Consider the following 16,477-nt stretch of genomic DNA (forward strand, 5'->3'; position numbering starts at 1 on the left):
TGACTTAAAATTTTGTTAACATTAAAATTTAATTAATATTTTTTATATAACATAATTTTTAAACTTTTTATAGTATTATTAATATATGTCTTTTATTTAATTATTATTTAAATTTAATTAAATTAAAAGTAAAATATGAGAGAGTTAATTAGTTTGTGAAGTGTTAATATGACATTTATCCCACATCGGAGAAAAAGAAGAAGTTTTTGGTATATAAAATATGAGAGAGTTCCTTAGTTTATGAAGTGTTTTTAAGGTTATAATGTGCTGGAATATGGGTTCACTCTAAGGGTTTAGGGTTATGTTCATCAGGTACTTGAGAGATGAAGGGAAAATGTGATAATAGTAGAGATAAAAAATAACATCTAAAATGAAAATAAAAATAACAAATTTTAAAAAAATAAAATAGACTTTTAGCGACGTTTTTTAATTTTGTCAACGCTTAAATAAGCGTCGTTAAAACTTTCGCCTTTCGGCAACGCTTGTACCGACGCTTAAATAAGCGTGGTAAAAACTTGCGCCCACCCTGCTTCTGGCGACGCAAGAATAAGTGTCGGTAATGTTTTTGGCGACGCTTTTAAAGGTTGACAGAAGTCTTTTTAAGCGTCGCCGAAAGTCATTTTTGTTGTAGTGTCATTATATCAATTTGTTAATTAGAATGAATTTGATGCATTTGTAGTTCTGATGTACCCTTTTTTACTATTGAAACCTGACAATGTTCCTGGTTCACTTTGAATTATTTAATCAGATGATAACAAATATGGAAAATTGAACGTAGAAGATATCTATTCTTAGTTGATAATTGGAACTTTGTCGGAACAGAAATGCGATCAAAAGCAAGAGGAAAGCAAATGATTGAAAACCGTTTCTAATGAAGAAAGAACTGACTTATTTTATTATGGCATTTTATCTTTTATATAGATTAACGAATATACCAATAATTCTCCAGTGTTTTTCTCCTATTATACATTTCGTCTAAACTATAAACATTAGTGAAAAGGGGACCTTTACCGACAGAGTTTATCGGAAATTTTATAAATCTCTTGGTAAAGGTCTCGACAGGAAGAAATCTTTCTTTATTAAAAATAATTTCCAAGAGGTGTATAAAACCTTCGGTAATGTGATTTTTTATCGAAGTTTTTTACAAATCTTACGATAATATCACCAACCCCAAAGACTAAAATAATTCTAAGTATTGAGATGTGGGTATTTGCGAATGTTTTCAAATATCTCTCGGGTTGGCTCTTCCCCTAAGCAACTGAAAAGTTGGGATGGGGTATTTGCGAAAAAAATTCAAATATCTCTCGATTTTTGCTCTCCCCAAAAAAACATAAAATAATTCTAAGTGTTGGGGTGGGGTATTTGCGAAAGTTTTCAAATATCTCTCGGTTTTGGCTCTTCTCAATAAAATAGAAAATAATTCTAAGTGTTGGATCGGGGGTATTTGCGAAAGTTTTTCAAATATCTCTCGGTTTTGGTTCTCCAAAAAAAACATAAAATAATTCTAAGTGTTGGGATGGGGGTATTTGCGAAAGTTTTTCAAATATCTCTCGGTTTTGCCTCTTCTCAAAAAAATAAAAAAATAATTCTAAGTGTTGGGTTGGGGGTATTTGCGAAAAATTTTCAAATATCTCTCGGTTTTGACTCTCCCCAAAAAAACATAAAATAATTCTAAGTGTTGGAATGGGGTATTTGCGAAAGTTTTTCAAATATATTTCGGTTTTAGCTCTACCCAAAAAAACATAACATAATTTTAAGTGTTGGGATGGAGGTATTTGCGAAAGTTTTTCAAATATCTCTCGGTTTTTGCTCTCCCCAAAAAACTGTGTTAAAGTCAATACTGAAGGATATTGAACAAATCTCTCACTATTTCATATTAAAACCGAAAGATTTACTAAATCTTTCAGTATTTTTTTTTGTTTTTTCACTATCTTAGGTTGTCTAAACTCCTAATCTAATCAAGTGTGTGTTATTTTTTAAGTATAGGGATTGTGGTTAATTTTATAAGTGTATATGATTGTGTTTGATTATATAAAGAAGTGTATGTATCTGTTGTGTTTTGATGATAATTAGGTGTGACTGAGTGTGATGGGTCTTTTTGTTGACTAGCTCATTAACCCCTCGTGAAGTTCTTCCCCACATTCTTCATTGGCACAAGTGAAAGCCTTACTTAAAGCTAAGAAAGGAGTGAGAGCAACTTCAAATCTTGTTCCAAGATCTGTATACGCGGGTACCTACGGAGTCCAAAGTGAACGTCTTATAGAGATGTCCCCTTCCCAACTACGTATGATTGAAAACAATTAAATAAATACCTCCAAAATACCCAAAAATATAATAAATAAACATAATTTTTATTATGTTGTCAAAAATAATTTTGTGTATTAATTTGGTGAAGAAAACCACAAGAAAATGGTTAAAAATTCGATTTCAAATAACCTTTATATTAAAAATATAAATCGATAATCTTGTATTGCACAAATTATGTTTAAAAATTGCAGCGGGAACCATGACCGTCAGATGAACGCCCAGGCTTCATCCAACGCCCAAGAACACATCGTGTAACTGGCTGTAACAAAAGCAATGCGCGTCCGGGTCCACACTAGATCAACTAACTGAGCGCTAACCCCGTTAGCCCGATCTTCCAATCGTTAACGGATCTCCAACGAAACGAAACGGCGTGTTTTATTTTTAAATGAAACGACGTTGTTTTATTCATCTTTTCCGATCAATTGGGAGAACGTCGGAGGCTTGCGATTGATGCTGGCAGTTCTTCTAGAAAACTTATCTCCGTCATTTCTCAACCCTATCCCTCCATTCTTTCACCCATGTGCACGTCTATTCCTCTCCATCATTTCCCCTAGGATTAGAAGTCACATCCTACGCTAGACCTAGGCTACTAAATACAAAACATAAGCGTTGAAGAATTATTTTGAAGAGAAATTGAAGTTGAATTCGTCTATGAAATCGACTTAGCTCTGGTAAAAATAGTCTCTATGAGTTCTTCTTCCAATCCATCAAACAAAATCGGAACATTATAGTCTGATTGAAGATCTGCAAAGAACTCCGGCGACTTTTTTTTTTAAATTGCTCCGGCGATCTAGGCTTCGATTCAGGACTTGGGAAAGCTTCCTACACATCATTTAAGTGTTTTTTAGTCGCTAGTAAGCTTCCAGGCCTACTGTAATTCAAGTTAGGATTCAAAATTGGATTTTTTAAAGTTTGATTGGGTTAATCATATTTAGGGATCAATTATGTGTTTTCTTTGTTTGAAATCAATCCTTAGATGTTTTCTAAGCTTTCTATCGAAAGATATTTCATCAATTCATCTATATCGAAAAAACCCAAATTTGATTTAGAAATCTGGAAATTTTGAATTACGTGTTCTTCAGCTTTAAGCTTAAATTTTTTATTCAAGTAGTTTCTTAACATGTTTGTAAACATGCTAGAATAATTTTCAAATCATAAAATTAACATCCCGATCATGTATGATCTAACTGAAATTTTTAAAAATATAAGTTTAAATTTCATTTATAAAAGTTGTTACAGAGTTTGAATGATGTTCTTGTTTTGGTTCTGTTCGACTATAAATATCATTTCAAAACTGTTGGAACAAAAATTAGGTCATGAGATGGCCTAAATTAAAAAGATCTCAATTCTTGCCCTAGAAATTAGGTTGAGAAATTGATCATCTTAGAGCTTGATTGATCGTGTTTAGGACTAGAGATTATGATCCCTACATCCATATGAGTTGTTTGCAATTTACATATCATGTTTTCATGATCTGTATCAAAAGTTACAAATCTTCAATCTTCATACCAAATGAAGAACACTTGGTCCTTTAGAAACGATTCCAATAGGAATGAGGACCAAGAAGCAAGACCGAGAATCATCAGTCCTGACGAAGACTGGGGACCGAGAAAATTGACCTAGGACTGAGGACCAAACAATGGTATTCTTGAATGAGGACCGAGCCCTAGGACCGATGTTCTTGAGCAAGTACCAAGAAATTCGACCGAGGATTCTTAACTAGGACTAAGAGATTTAACCTAGGACCGAGGCTCCTAGATCCCATGACGAGAAATCTAAATCTAGGACCGAGACTCCTAGACCTAGGAACGAACAACCTGAGTTTAGGAACCAAGCCTCCCAAACCCAGGGCCGAACCCTTTCGTACCTTGACCGAGCGTCCCGAGCCCTAATCTAGACCTTCCATAGTCTAGACTGAACCCATCCGAACCCAAACCGGTAAAAATGGATCCAGCCCTAGGACTCTGGTCCTAAGACCTATTTGGTTACACTTTTTTAAATCCAAAATTATTTTTATAATTTTAGAACCCAATCCATTTTTAAATAATCCTGAATGGTCAGAAAATGATTTTTTAATATTTTCGGGATATTTCACAAACAAATATTTTGACTAAGGCCCTATTTTGAATTTATTTTTAAATTCTAATATTTTTTTATATTTTTTAGGTCTTAACTCAGTTTTATATTAGCACAATCATAGGTACGCACTTCTAAATAATTTTGTATAATTATTTACGTAATCTAAATCTATCATTGTTTAGGACCCCGAACTACTAACTAAATGAAATAAATCTTATAAATAAATCTTTTTATAGCCGGACTTTTAAAAAATAAAACCGTCATTGGTCTGCATAAAACTTTATTTTTTAAAAATTTTGACAATACTTAGATATTATTGATAGATTTAGATTGATATTAGTGATAGATTTAGGTTAATATTATTGATAAATTGATAGATTTTAGGTTTTATTTGATAAATTGTTTGAACTATTTCCAAATAATGTTTGATCTATTTGATACGTTGTTTGATTTAGATTGTTTTATTTAGGTTGTTTTATTTAGGCTGTTTGATAAGTATTATTAATAGATTTATGTTTGATTTTTATTTATGGATATTATTGATAGATTTATGTTTGATTTAGGTTGATAGATATTATTGATAGATTCATATATTCAGGTTTTATTTGATAGATTGTTTGATCTATTTCCAAATAATGTTTAATAATAAATTTCCGTTGTTCTTTATTTTCAGTTTTATCGGTCGGAATTAAATAAGTATTTAAGATTTACTCTTCGTCAGCATTCTTCATTTGGTAAGTTCTAAAATTTTCCTATGTTTTTTATTATTATGGATGCATGTTTAGAGAAATGACTTACTTGGATTATTAAGGTTGCATGTTTATAAAAATGACTTATTTGGATTAATATGTTAGGTTTTTTCATTGTGTTTTGGTGTTAGTTGATATGTATTATAGGTATTGATTTCATTAATTGGTTAGTATGTTGATTAATTGAGTATATGTTGCTAGTAATGAAATAGGTAGATGTTAATTTCATTATTGGTTATTAATTCCTAGTTAAAATGGAAGTCCCCGATAAAAGTTGAATTAATCTACGCCGATATTTAAGGGTTGAAATGTTCATAGACTTCGCGATTAGATCTACTTATATAAGTCATGCGGTATGTTAAATAAGTTAGAAGATAATTATTTTTTAAGATTTGTTTGATATTTTTAATTGAATATTTTAATAATTTATGAGTATTTTTTTTTATCTGTGTAGTTGTGTTTATTTTCTTTATGTCCAAATAATATTTTACAATTAAATTGGTGTACATATATTAAATATATGAAACATCAATTCGTAGGAAAAAAAAGGAAAATCATTTATTTCTTCATTATTTTTTTAGAATTAAAAGAGAATTAGAATGACACTTCACAGTCATAGTCCTCCACTTAAATTTAAAGTGCTTTCAGATGGAATCAAACTCGTGACATTTTTGTCTCTTAAACCGACTCTTACCATTGACTACTTTGGTGGGTTTATTTCTTCATTCTTTAATAAGAAAGATCTTGAAAATATTGAAAGCACTTCACATGTAATCTCTATAATCAACCTTAATCTAGTGAAAATCTTCATTTTCTCAATGTCCAAACTCTTTCAATTTTATCCCCTAATAGTGATCATCATTCACCTTCTACTTGTATTGAACATGATCCGGAAAAAAGAAAATATATAGATGAATATAATGTTAACGATCGAGATGAGATAAAACGTCCATATATAAAGATGGGGCCTTATCAACCAAATATGTTAGAGTATCCATGTACAAAGTTTGGGAGTCATAATTGTTGATTTAATAGAAAATAGTTCGATAAATTTAATTGGTTGGAGTATTCGCCTTCAACAAATAATATATATTGTTTTTATTGTTTTATTTCTAAATGATGTTCATTCATCTAATATCTCGACATTGGTCAATGGAGGATTTGACAATTGAAAAGGAGTAAATGAAGGAAAACATGTGCATGTTTTGCTATATTGGTTGTGCAATTTCTTCGCCTCATACTATGTGCGAGAGAAAAGTCGAAAATTTAATGAAGCCCTCACACCATATTGATAATGAGATAAATTATTAATCTAAAGAGTAAAATGAGAAAAATCGTTTACATTTGAGGATATCTATTATAATTGTTCGTTTGTTAGCACCTTAAGGATGTAACTTTACAGGTAACGATGAATTTATCTTTGTCTAATCTAGGGAATTTTATTGAATTGATGAAGGTATTTACAAAAATGAGTACAAAATTCATGAAGTTGTACCTGTAAATGCTCCAAAAAAATGCACAATATATCGCTCCGGAAATTAAAAAAGATATTTGACATATTATGGCTAATAGAGTATGTCACATGATTCGTGAATAAATTACAGATAAATACTTTTTATTATTGTTGCATGATATATCTGGACATGAACTCATTATCTTAAGATTAAGATTTGTGAACAATCATGGAATTTTAAAAGATTTTTTGCAATTAAAAATATTAGTGACACTACTTCACTAAATCTCAGAAGAGAGACATCAAATATTCTTGTTCATCATTATTTGAATATTCTTCTTCATCATGATCTCCAAATAAAAAACATAGCCAAGGATACGATGATGCAAGTAATATGTGTGGCGAGTGGAATAGACTTCATTGTTTTGCCCATATTACAACTCACATTGATTTCTGCAACTAAAAATGTAGGGGTTATTTGAGAACTTTTTTCTCATTTGGACAATATTATCAATATTATGACTTCTTCTACTAAGTGTTACATATTGCACAAATAAAAAAAATGAAATTTAGCATATATTAGTAGTTGAAGAATGTAGTTGTGGAAGTGGGATTAATCAGATATAATTTACAACCAACAGGAACTGCTCATTGGAGTTCTCACTATGACCAAGTAAAAAGTTTAATATGTATGTATGCTACAACTTATAAACTTTTTATAATTTTTTTTTATCATTCTCTAAATAGCTAAGGCTTTCGGGGAATTTATAAAAACATGGAAATCTTTGAATTTGTTTTTCATTTTACATTTGATGCATAGGATTAAGAGAACAACAAATAATCATTGTCAACTTTTCAAAAAAAATCTTTTGACATTTTGAGTGTTATTACATTTATCTCTACTACAAAAACTATCTTTCAACAACTAGAGAATGTGGGTGGAAAGATTTTTGTAATGAAGTAAAAGTATTTTGTTTAAGAAATGAAATTGATGTGCCTTACATTGACCGTCAATATATCAGATTGGTTGTTCCCGTCAACAAAATACATTTGAACATCATTATCACCTTGTTGTCTTTACTTTAATAATATATTTCATCTTGATGAAATTAAATACTTGGTTTAATAAGTCATCAATTGAACTTTTTTCTCTTTGAACAACTCTAAGATCCAAAAAAATCATTTGACTCATTTAACAATTATGGTAATTGCAAACTTGCAACTAAATTGTATTCTGAGAATTTTACCATTTAAGATATTATTGCTTTGAAATGTGAATTAATATATTTTAAATTTAATGTGATGCAAAATATTTGAAGATTTCTAAAATTGTTGAGTTGTGTGAACAATTTAACTAAATATGAGCTGTCAAATTTGATGCGGTAGATATATTGAACGATTAGTTAATAATATATATATATATATATATATATATATATTTAAACAAACATAAAAATATTTAAAAAAAAAAGTGACACTAAAACATAAAGACAAACTTGGCATAATATAAAAGAAAAAATGTTAATAATGATAAAAAAAAAAGAGAAACTAGATTTAAAATTTATGAATAGTTTAATGATAAAATATATAATTGTATAAAAAAAATATTAAAATTGAAAAAGTATTTTAATACTTTTAATTTGAATGACATATTGAAAAAATAGTTGTAATATTTTTGTAATAATAATTATTTGAATAATTCACTTAAATAATTTATAATTATGTTATTATTTTTATTTATTAAAATATTCTTTTTTTATTTAATTTATTTTTTATTAATAATTCAATTTTTTATAATCCTAAATATGAAAATTTATTTGAAAATGTTGAATGAATAGTGAGTGGTCCACAAAAAAGATATTTTTAAATCGGCCAAATATTAAGATCTTATCTTTTTTTGAAAAGATGACTGTATAAGCTAAAAGAGACTTTGTCATCATTATTGCATTTTCGGCTCCTCCTTGGACTTATCTCGTTTTCTCAAAACCCAAATTCTTATTATAAAGAGATCTCATCCATCTTTTTCACTTTGATCGAGTTTATGCAATGACAAGGCATGAAGAACTTCCAATTCCTATATACTCCTCGCTTGACCCAGTCTATGGCGATGGATCATCACTCGAAGAAGCTCAACTTCGTTTCGACAACCTCAAATCCAAATTCATTCAGGTCTTTGGGCATCCGCCAGATGTATACGCTCGTTCTCCTGGTTGATTATCTCATCTCCGACCCTTTTCATCATTTTCATTTATTTCGACGTTTCTTACATAAAGTATGAGTTTTTATGTTTATGCAGGAAGAGTGAATTTGATTGGCGAACATATCGACTATGAAGGGTACTCGGTGCTTCCAATGGCTATTCGTCAAGATACGATTGTCGCAATTAGGATGAAAGATGATGGGTATCCTGAGAATTTGATTCGAATAGCGAATGTCAATGACAAGTACAGCATGTGCACTTACCCTGCTGACCCAAATCAGGTTTAATTAATCTATTTTATTGCAATAGTCTTGACCTAGAGATTCTCATTGGCATGTCATTGTGATGGAATTCTATTATTCTAATACTTGAATCTTTATATGGCTACTTGTGGTTTTTGTGAATATGATTTTCATTCATAGGGACATTTATTTTAGTGGTATTTTACTATACAATGCCTTCAGTCCTGTTGAGTAGGTTTATCTGTTTCATATTTGTTAAAGAGTGAGTTGTTCTCTTAATTATACATAAGCTTGATGGTTTTATGCTCTTGTAGGAAATTGATCTAAAAAATCATCGATGGGGACACTATTTTATATGTGGGTGAGTAAATATTCTTCATCTCTTTTGGTTAGTCTCGTTGCATTGATATGTTAGGTAGTATTAACTTTGTTTTTGTAATATTAATTATAAAAGTGATGCTTCACATCTTATTCTTTCAATAATTTCTCTGGTGCGGGATGGAATGGAACAGTTCCTACAGGTTTAAATCGATTCATAGATCGACCCATTTGTGTTAGATCTCAATACCTATACCTATGAAAATTTTCAACTAAATTATGGGTTTGTGCTTCTTGATGTTGTTGATACCCAGTTTTTAACATAAGTTACTTACTTAATGTGCTAAGATTCTTGATTCTATGTATCATTTCCCTTATTGTCGCACTAAAGATCTCTGTGTTGTTGACACGACCTTTGTGTTTTCTGCAGATTTTAATGAATTTTCTTTTAAAAAGTGAATAAAATTGAGTATTAGTTATGGTCTTTGATATATGATATCTTTTGAATGTACGATTTCATCCTAAACATGCAAGAAAAAACAACACATGGGGATGATAATTAATCTACATATTTATAAATAAATTGTGCACTCTTGGATTTAGAAGTTGGTCTATGATCTATGAAGTAAAGTGATAATTGTGCCTGACTATGAACTAGACATGGATTCTTGATTAATCAACTGAGGTAATCAATGCTATCTAATTTCAAGATCAAATCAATACTTTATGTAGAGTCTGATTTCATGCTTTAAGTGTCTAATCATCAAATTCATGTATTATGGTTATCTCCTTTCATCATCTTTCTTACGTGTCCTCTTTGCTATGCCTCGGATGATCACCTGGACTTCTGCAGGTACAAAGGCTACCATGACTTTGCCAAGTTAAAAGGTCTCAAACTTGGACCACAAATTGGCTTGGACGTTATGGTTGATGGAACAGTTCCTACAGGTTTAATTCTACACAATAAATGACCAGCAAAACTACTGAATATATAAAAGAATCATTTAGAGATGCTTCTTTTTCTTCTAGGCTCTGGATTATCAAGTTCTGCAGCATTTGTTTGCTCATCTACGATTGCAATAATGGCTGCATTTGATCAGAATTTTCCAAAGGTTACTTCACTTTTTCTGGGCTGTTAATTATGTTTGCACGATTACATATGATTTTCCAATAAATAATCTGTGTATAGAAGAGTGGTAAAAATGTTGATTTAGTCCAAGACACACAAGTTCATCTGGCAGATGAATGGAAATAATATAAAAATAGAATGAGAAGAAAATGAATTTAAAAGAGCCTTACTTCTAATTCTGGGTTAGGTTTGTTTTTGAGCTTTCGAGTCTCGGTTTAACTTATGATTATGCTTTCTGCTCTACTTAATATTGTATGTTAAATTTGTATCTCTTCAATTTGAACAGAAAGAAATTGCTCAACTTACATGTGAATGTGAACAGCATATTGGGACACAATCTGGTGGGATGGACCAGGTTATCATTAAACTTCTATTATAGTTGCTCTTCCCTTGATGCCTATATCTGAAAGCAACTTTACAAATTTATGTTATTGATGCCATGCTCATAAATATACACTAGGCTATATCTGTCATGGCAAAAACTGGCTTTGCTGAGCTGATTGACTTTAACCCAATTCGTGCAACTGACGTTCAACTTCCAGCTGGGGGTTCCTTTGTGATAGCCCATTCATTGGCGGAATCCCAGAAAGCTGTAACTGCTGCTACAAATTACAATAACCGAGTTGTTGAATGTCGTCTGGCAGCTGTGAGTAATAGCCCATTTAAGTTAATAGATCGATTATATCATGCCCCATTTGTATACTTTTTCTCAAATTTTAAATTTGGTATTCAACAGATTATTCTAGGTATAAAGCTTGGAATGAAACCCCAAGAGGCAATATCCCGTGTGAAAACTCTTTCAGATGTTGAAGGGTTGTGTGTATCATTTGCTGGCGATCATGGATCTTCTGATCCAGTTGTTGCTGTTAAGGTAAATAGCCCCATGTAGAAACACTTTTTCATTGAGATATTTGGGTGTGAATTCAGATGAGATCATTTGGAAACATAACTTAGTTAGACAAATTGAAAATTTAGTGATTGTCTCCTCTGAATCCAAATTTAGATCCATAAATAGGTGTTTCTAATACTCATGCCAAACATTTTATATAATTCAAACCAAACAATAGTAACATATATAACTTATATCTTTTATTCATGCTTACAATTTATGCCATAAATAACTTGTGCCTCCTACCAAACGAGCCATAAGGTACTGATTATGATCCTATTTGAAAATGTCATTTGGTGGCTTATTTATTTCCCATGCGTTACCATATTATTTTTATAAACAGATACACAATTATCCCAAACGGTGATATGCTATGAACCAGATGTGAAAAAGATAAAAACATATGTTTCTTCTTTTTCCATCTTTCAAAGTATCTCATCTTGTGTGAATTCTTCTGTTGTGCAGAAACTCTTGAATGAGGAACCATACACCACTGAAGATATTGAAAAGATTACAGAGGAGAGCCTGCAATCAATCTTTGTCAAGTCTCAGAGCTCTTTGGATGTGATTAAAGCTGCTAATCAGTACAAATTATACCAGGTGCTTTTGTATAGTTTCTGAAAACATGAAATATGTTCAATCAATTGAAATTCTTATATTGTTGTGCAATTTAGTTTATTTTTGTCATGTTCTGCTCAAGAACTTAGTATTGTTTTCTCTAGATATGTTACTAGTTTTTGTGGATTATTTTCATTTACTACCATGTTAAAAAAAGGGTTAACTTTACTGAATGGAGAATCCACTGTTTCAGAGAGCCTTCCATGTTTATTCTGAAGCCAAGCGAGTGTATGCTTTCAGGGACACTGTATCATCAAATATGAGGTGAGTATACAATATTTGTTGGTCAATGCAAAACATTGCATGGAATCGAAACATTTGGGTGGTTTTCCCGTTTGGCATGAGATGTGGTGGGGACATTAAAAGAATATAATAATATTATATTTATATCCCACTAAAATAACTCAAGTGGCAAGAGTGGTTCTTAAAAGACCAAATGTCACGGGTGGATTCCTACTTAGAATGCCCTTAATTTCTATTCTGAGAGGGTGTTTTGTAGTGGGAATGCATCCAAATATGGTAAAGGGATACTAAAAGACTAATTCTGGGTGAAATTTATGTGTAGTGATGATGAAATGTTGAAGAAGCTTGGGGCCCTTATGAATGAGAGTCATCATAGCTGCAGTGTTCTCTATGAGTGCAGGTACAATCCCGATCTTTTTACTTAAAATGAAGCAATTGTTAACTAAACAAGTTGCAGTTATAGACATGAAAGTCTATATAAACAATTAATATTGTAGATCTCAATCAAGTAAATAATATTTTATACCGAGAAGCTTGCAGACATCTTTTCGATAGAAGTGAGAACAATAAGGAAATTGCTCTTCAAACATGACAATGATCTTTTCTAGCCATTAAATATCTCTTGTTCCTTTAGTTCCATAAGATCCACTGATAATAATAAGGGCGGTGTACCAATTCTTATTAAGACGAATCTCTCTACTCTAATCAGTTCAAAGCTTCCGAAATCCAAGGCATAATCAAGTTAAGGTTGAGAAGGCTTTAGAAGTTCATATTGTTTACTCAACTTGCATCAAAACCTAGCTTGTTTTGCTTCTTAAACTTGTAAAAATAGATCAAATTATATTTTTTCGATAGTTTTTTTTGTTATTTCCGTTATGTTTTTAAATCACTATACACAATTTTGCATCTCCTTAATTACAATTCTTGACTTAATTTTTTTTCTTTCTAAAATCATATCAATGCCATTATTAACCCTATTACTATAATGACTTGTATTGCCTGAAGCTGTCCGGAATTGGAAGATCTGGTGAAAGTATGCAAAGACAATGAAGCATTTGGAGCTAGGCTAACCGGAGCTGGATGGGGTGGCTGTGTGGTTGCTTTGGTCAAAGAGTCTATTGTTCCTCAGTTCATCCTCAACTTGAAGGCAAGTGTATATTTTTCTTCCTTTTTAAAAAACTTTGTAACAGTTATATTAACAATATCTAATATGATATTATCTTTTTGTCCATTAATAACAGGGACAATTTTACCAGTCAAGAATAGACAAGGGGGTGATAAGTAATAATGATCTTGGCCTATATGTGTTTGCATCCAAACCTTCAAGTGGCTCTGCTATTTTCAAATTCTAGCAAATGGGGGTTTAAGTATAAGATTAGAGTATAAGAATGATTGAGATTCAGTTGATTATTATTAGTGCAAGTTATAACCAAGTTTATCTTTCCCATTTAATTCATTGATTGATAACTGTTTTGCTGCCACTTAATCTTTTGTTTCCCAATTTGAGATTATTTGCAATAAGAATCTTTTATTTTATTTTTTTTTGTCAAAAATCAGAACCAATATTGTTTGACAGAAAAAAAGTTGATCAAATTTTATTTTATAGTTTGATTAAAAATTCAATTTATTATTCCATATATTTTACAGTTTCTTCTAATTTAATCATTCAATTTTATAATTTCAATTTATTATTCCATATATTCAATTTTATAGTTTGTTCTTTTGGATACTTGTCACTCAATTTCCTGGCCTATTTCTCAATGCTTTTCATTTTTAACACAAAATTCCCTTTAGATCTTGTCATATATATTAGCTTTTCCCAATTGAAGCCTCACTCTTATTCACTATGTGATTGACCACATTCAACTTTGCAAACCCTAGCACTTCACACTTTTTTTTAATTAAAAGAGAACTAGTCACACCCCATAGTTATGATTTCCTATTTAAAATCAAAGCGTTTATAAATGAAATTGAACATATGACCTTTTGGTCTATTAAACCTATTCTTAGCACATCATTTATAAGTATTTCAACATGATGCATCGGAGTTAGTATTTGATGTCATTTGGATTTAATTTTATTTGTTGTAATTTTTTTCAGGTTTCTTTTTTTTGGCGTGATTTTTGTTTCTTTTTCTCTTTCTATTTCAGTTCTTTGTGTTTTTTGTGTGTCAATTTTGTCGTGTTTAAAAGACGACTTTCTTTAAATGAAATGAAATTACTCAAAAAAATATTGATATAGCTTATTGCAAATATTGTTTGCAACATGAAAATAACAAAAATCAATTATATGGACTTTTATGCATCTCCAAATGACATATAGAACTCAGACCAGGGATGTCAAATATAATATGTCTCAAAATTTCTGATCTGAATTATTACGACGTTTTTTTTTCAGTTTGATCGATAGTTAACTGAAGATGAGACAAAGATAGTATTTGTGTCATTTATGCGCGACCATATATGTATATGTTGCAAATTCAAGTCTTATAAATATGTTATTTGTAATCTTATTTTTTTTTAATGAATCGCTCCAAATTCGAGAAAAGATCAACCCCCAAATCAACAACACGACCCGTATACGCTCACATAACGGGTCATATATTATGGTGTGAAGACTCAATACTTTATTATTAAGTGTTATTATATATATAATAACACATAGATCTCTTGCGTTGCAAAGATTAATTAAATATGTTAAAATTTATAAAGATTAATTAAATATATTATAATAAATTAAAATAATAAGAAATTATTGTCACTATAATCGTCCTAATCAAATACCAAATAAATATTTTCAACATAACGATCATTTATGTTAAAATTTAAAATGATATTTTGGAATTAATAATCAAGAGTAAATATTTTCAAAAATATTTGATGAACAAACAAATTCTTAATTAAATTTATTAATCTTAAATGAACCTATTTAGAAACACTTTGAACTGAATGTTTAAACGAAAAAATGATATATATAATTAAAGTATGTCATCATTTCATTATGTACCAACAAAGTCACCATAATAAGAGAAACTATAAAAGAGACGTTTAATATTATGTGATTGCAATCATAATGTAAATATGAAAACAAGCAAATAATAAAAACTTAGAACACCAAAATTTAACATTTTGTTATATCGGTGACTATCTTCTATCCTCACATTGAGAATTTTGCTTAATTCGATTCGTCATTATCGACTAACACCTACCATTACTTTGGCCATTTTGCTTCAACTCTCATTTTGTGTATTTTGATTCAATTCGAACCACCATTCCCTTAATCCTTCAAATTCGCATCCAACCTTCTAAAATTCAACCATTCATTTAATCCCTCAAATTCACACTCACACATATCATCATCATAATCATTTTAATCTTTATAATATCTCGTCTATATTCGCACTAATTAGGACACAAATTCTAGTCTCAAGTTTAAAATGTGAATACTTTAACTACTACAACACTTGTTATTATTGAATTCAATATATATAAGTTCATCCAATAATAATGTTTTACTTTTGATAAACAAAAACGAGTGTCCTCGTTTGAACAAGACATTATGCGTTAACAAAACATGAATAATTTCCATGAGGGGCATTGCTACAAGTTGATCGCTAAGATGATTTCATACAATTTTTGTTGGGAGAAACTTTGGGATCAAATATTTCATCAAAGATCTTGTTCTTTTGATAGAGAGTTATTCACAGTGGAATTATTATGGATGATATGAGTATAAAAAATGTTGTATTATGGTTAGTCATATGTGTTACGAGAAGGTTGCATAGATTTCACCTAATTTTGCATTGTCGAGGGGTAACCAATATATGGAGCCTTTTCTAGAGTATTATTGAGATTCAGTGGGTAATGCATGGATTTTTGAGTAGTTGCAAAGAAGTTTGGATTGATGCGACTGATATGAAAGACTTACATATTTGAGTTACCATTTCAATTATTTTTTGATTAACTATTTTGTTGGAGAAAAATCGTCGAACTTTCAATGATTATAGTTGTCTGATTCATATTAATCATAATGTTATTATTATGACACTTTCTGATATTCATTCCGGAAAATTAGTAGAGTTCGTTAGAGAGTTAATCATTATTCTAAAAGACTTACTGAGTAACATTTTTATTTTTTTATTTTTATGTCATGCTTTGTCGTTGTGTTTAAACGATTTTTTATCATTTTTAATATACATAGATATTTTTCAAAAAAAAGAAGACTATAACATTTGTCGTTCATCTTACATT

The 16,477-nt window shown here is 30.3% G+C and overlaps 1 protein-coding gene across 1 annotated transcript; it reads left to right on the top strand.

The window, feature by feature from the left end:
• The first annotated feature begins 8,526 nt into the window (after positions 1–8,526).
• On the top strand, positions 8,527–13,765 carry LOC124942341 (galactokinase-like). The gene is made up of 13 exons (XM_047482821.1): positions 8,527–8,797; positions 8,885–9,069; positions 9,345–9,391; positions 10,202–10,296; positions 10,378–10,460; positions 10,764–10,832; positions 10,938–11,123; positions 11,214–11,348; positions 11,832–11,966; positions 12,178–12,248; positions 12,550–12,627; positions 13,233–13,374; positions 13,469–13,765. Exons 1-13 carry the CDS (start codon positions 8,635–8,637, stop codon positions 13,577–13,579), a joined length of 1,500 nt encoding a protein of 499 aa, XP_047338777.1. The 5' UTR covers positions 8,527–8,634; the 3' UTR covers positions 13,580–13,765.
• Positions 13,766–16,477: the final 2,712 nt, after the last annotated feature.

Source organism: Impatiens glandulifera, chromosome 6 (genome assembly GCF_907164915.1).
Source record: "Impatiens glandulifera chromosome 6, dImpGla2.1, whole genome shotgun sequence".
Classification (NCBI taxonomy): domain Eukaryota; kingdom Viridiplantae; phylum Streptophyta; class Magnoliopsida; order Ericales; family Balsaminaceae; genus Impatiens; species Impatiens glandulifera.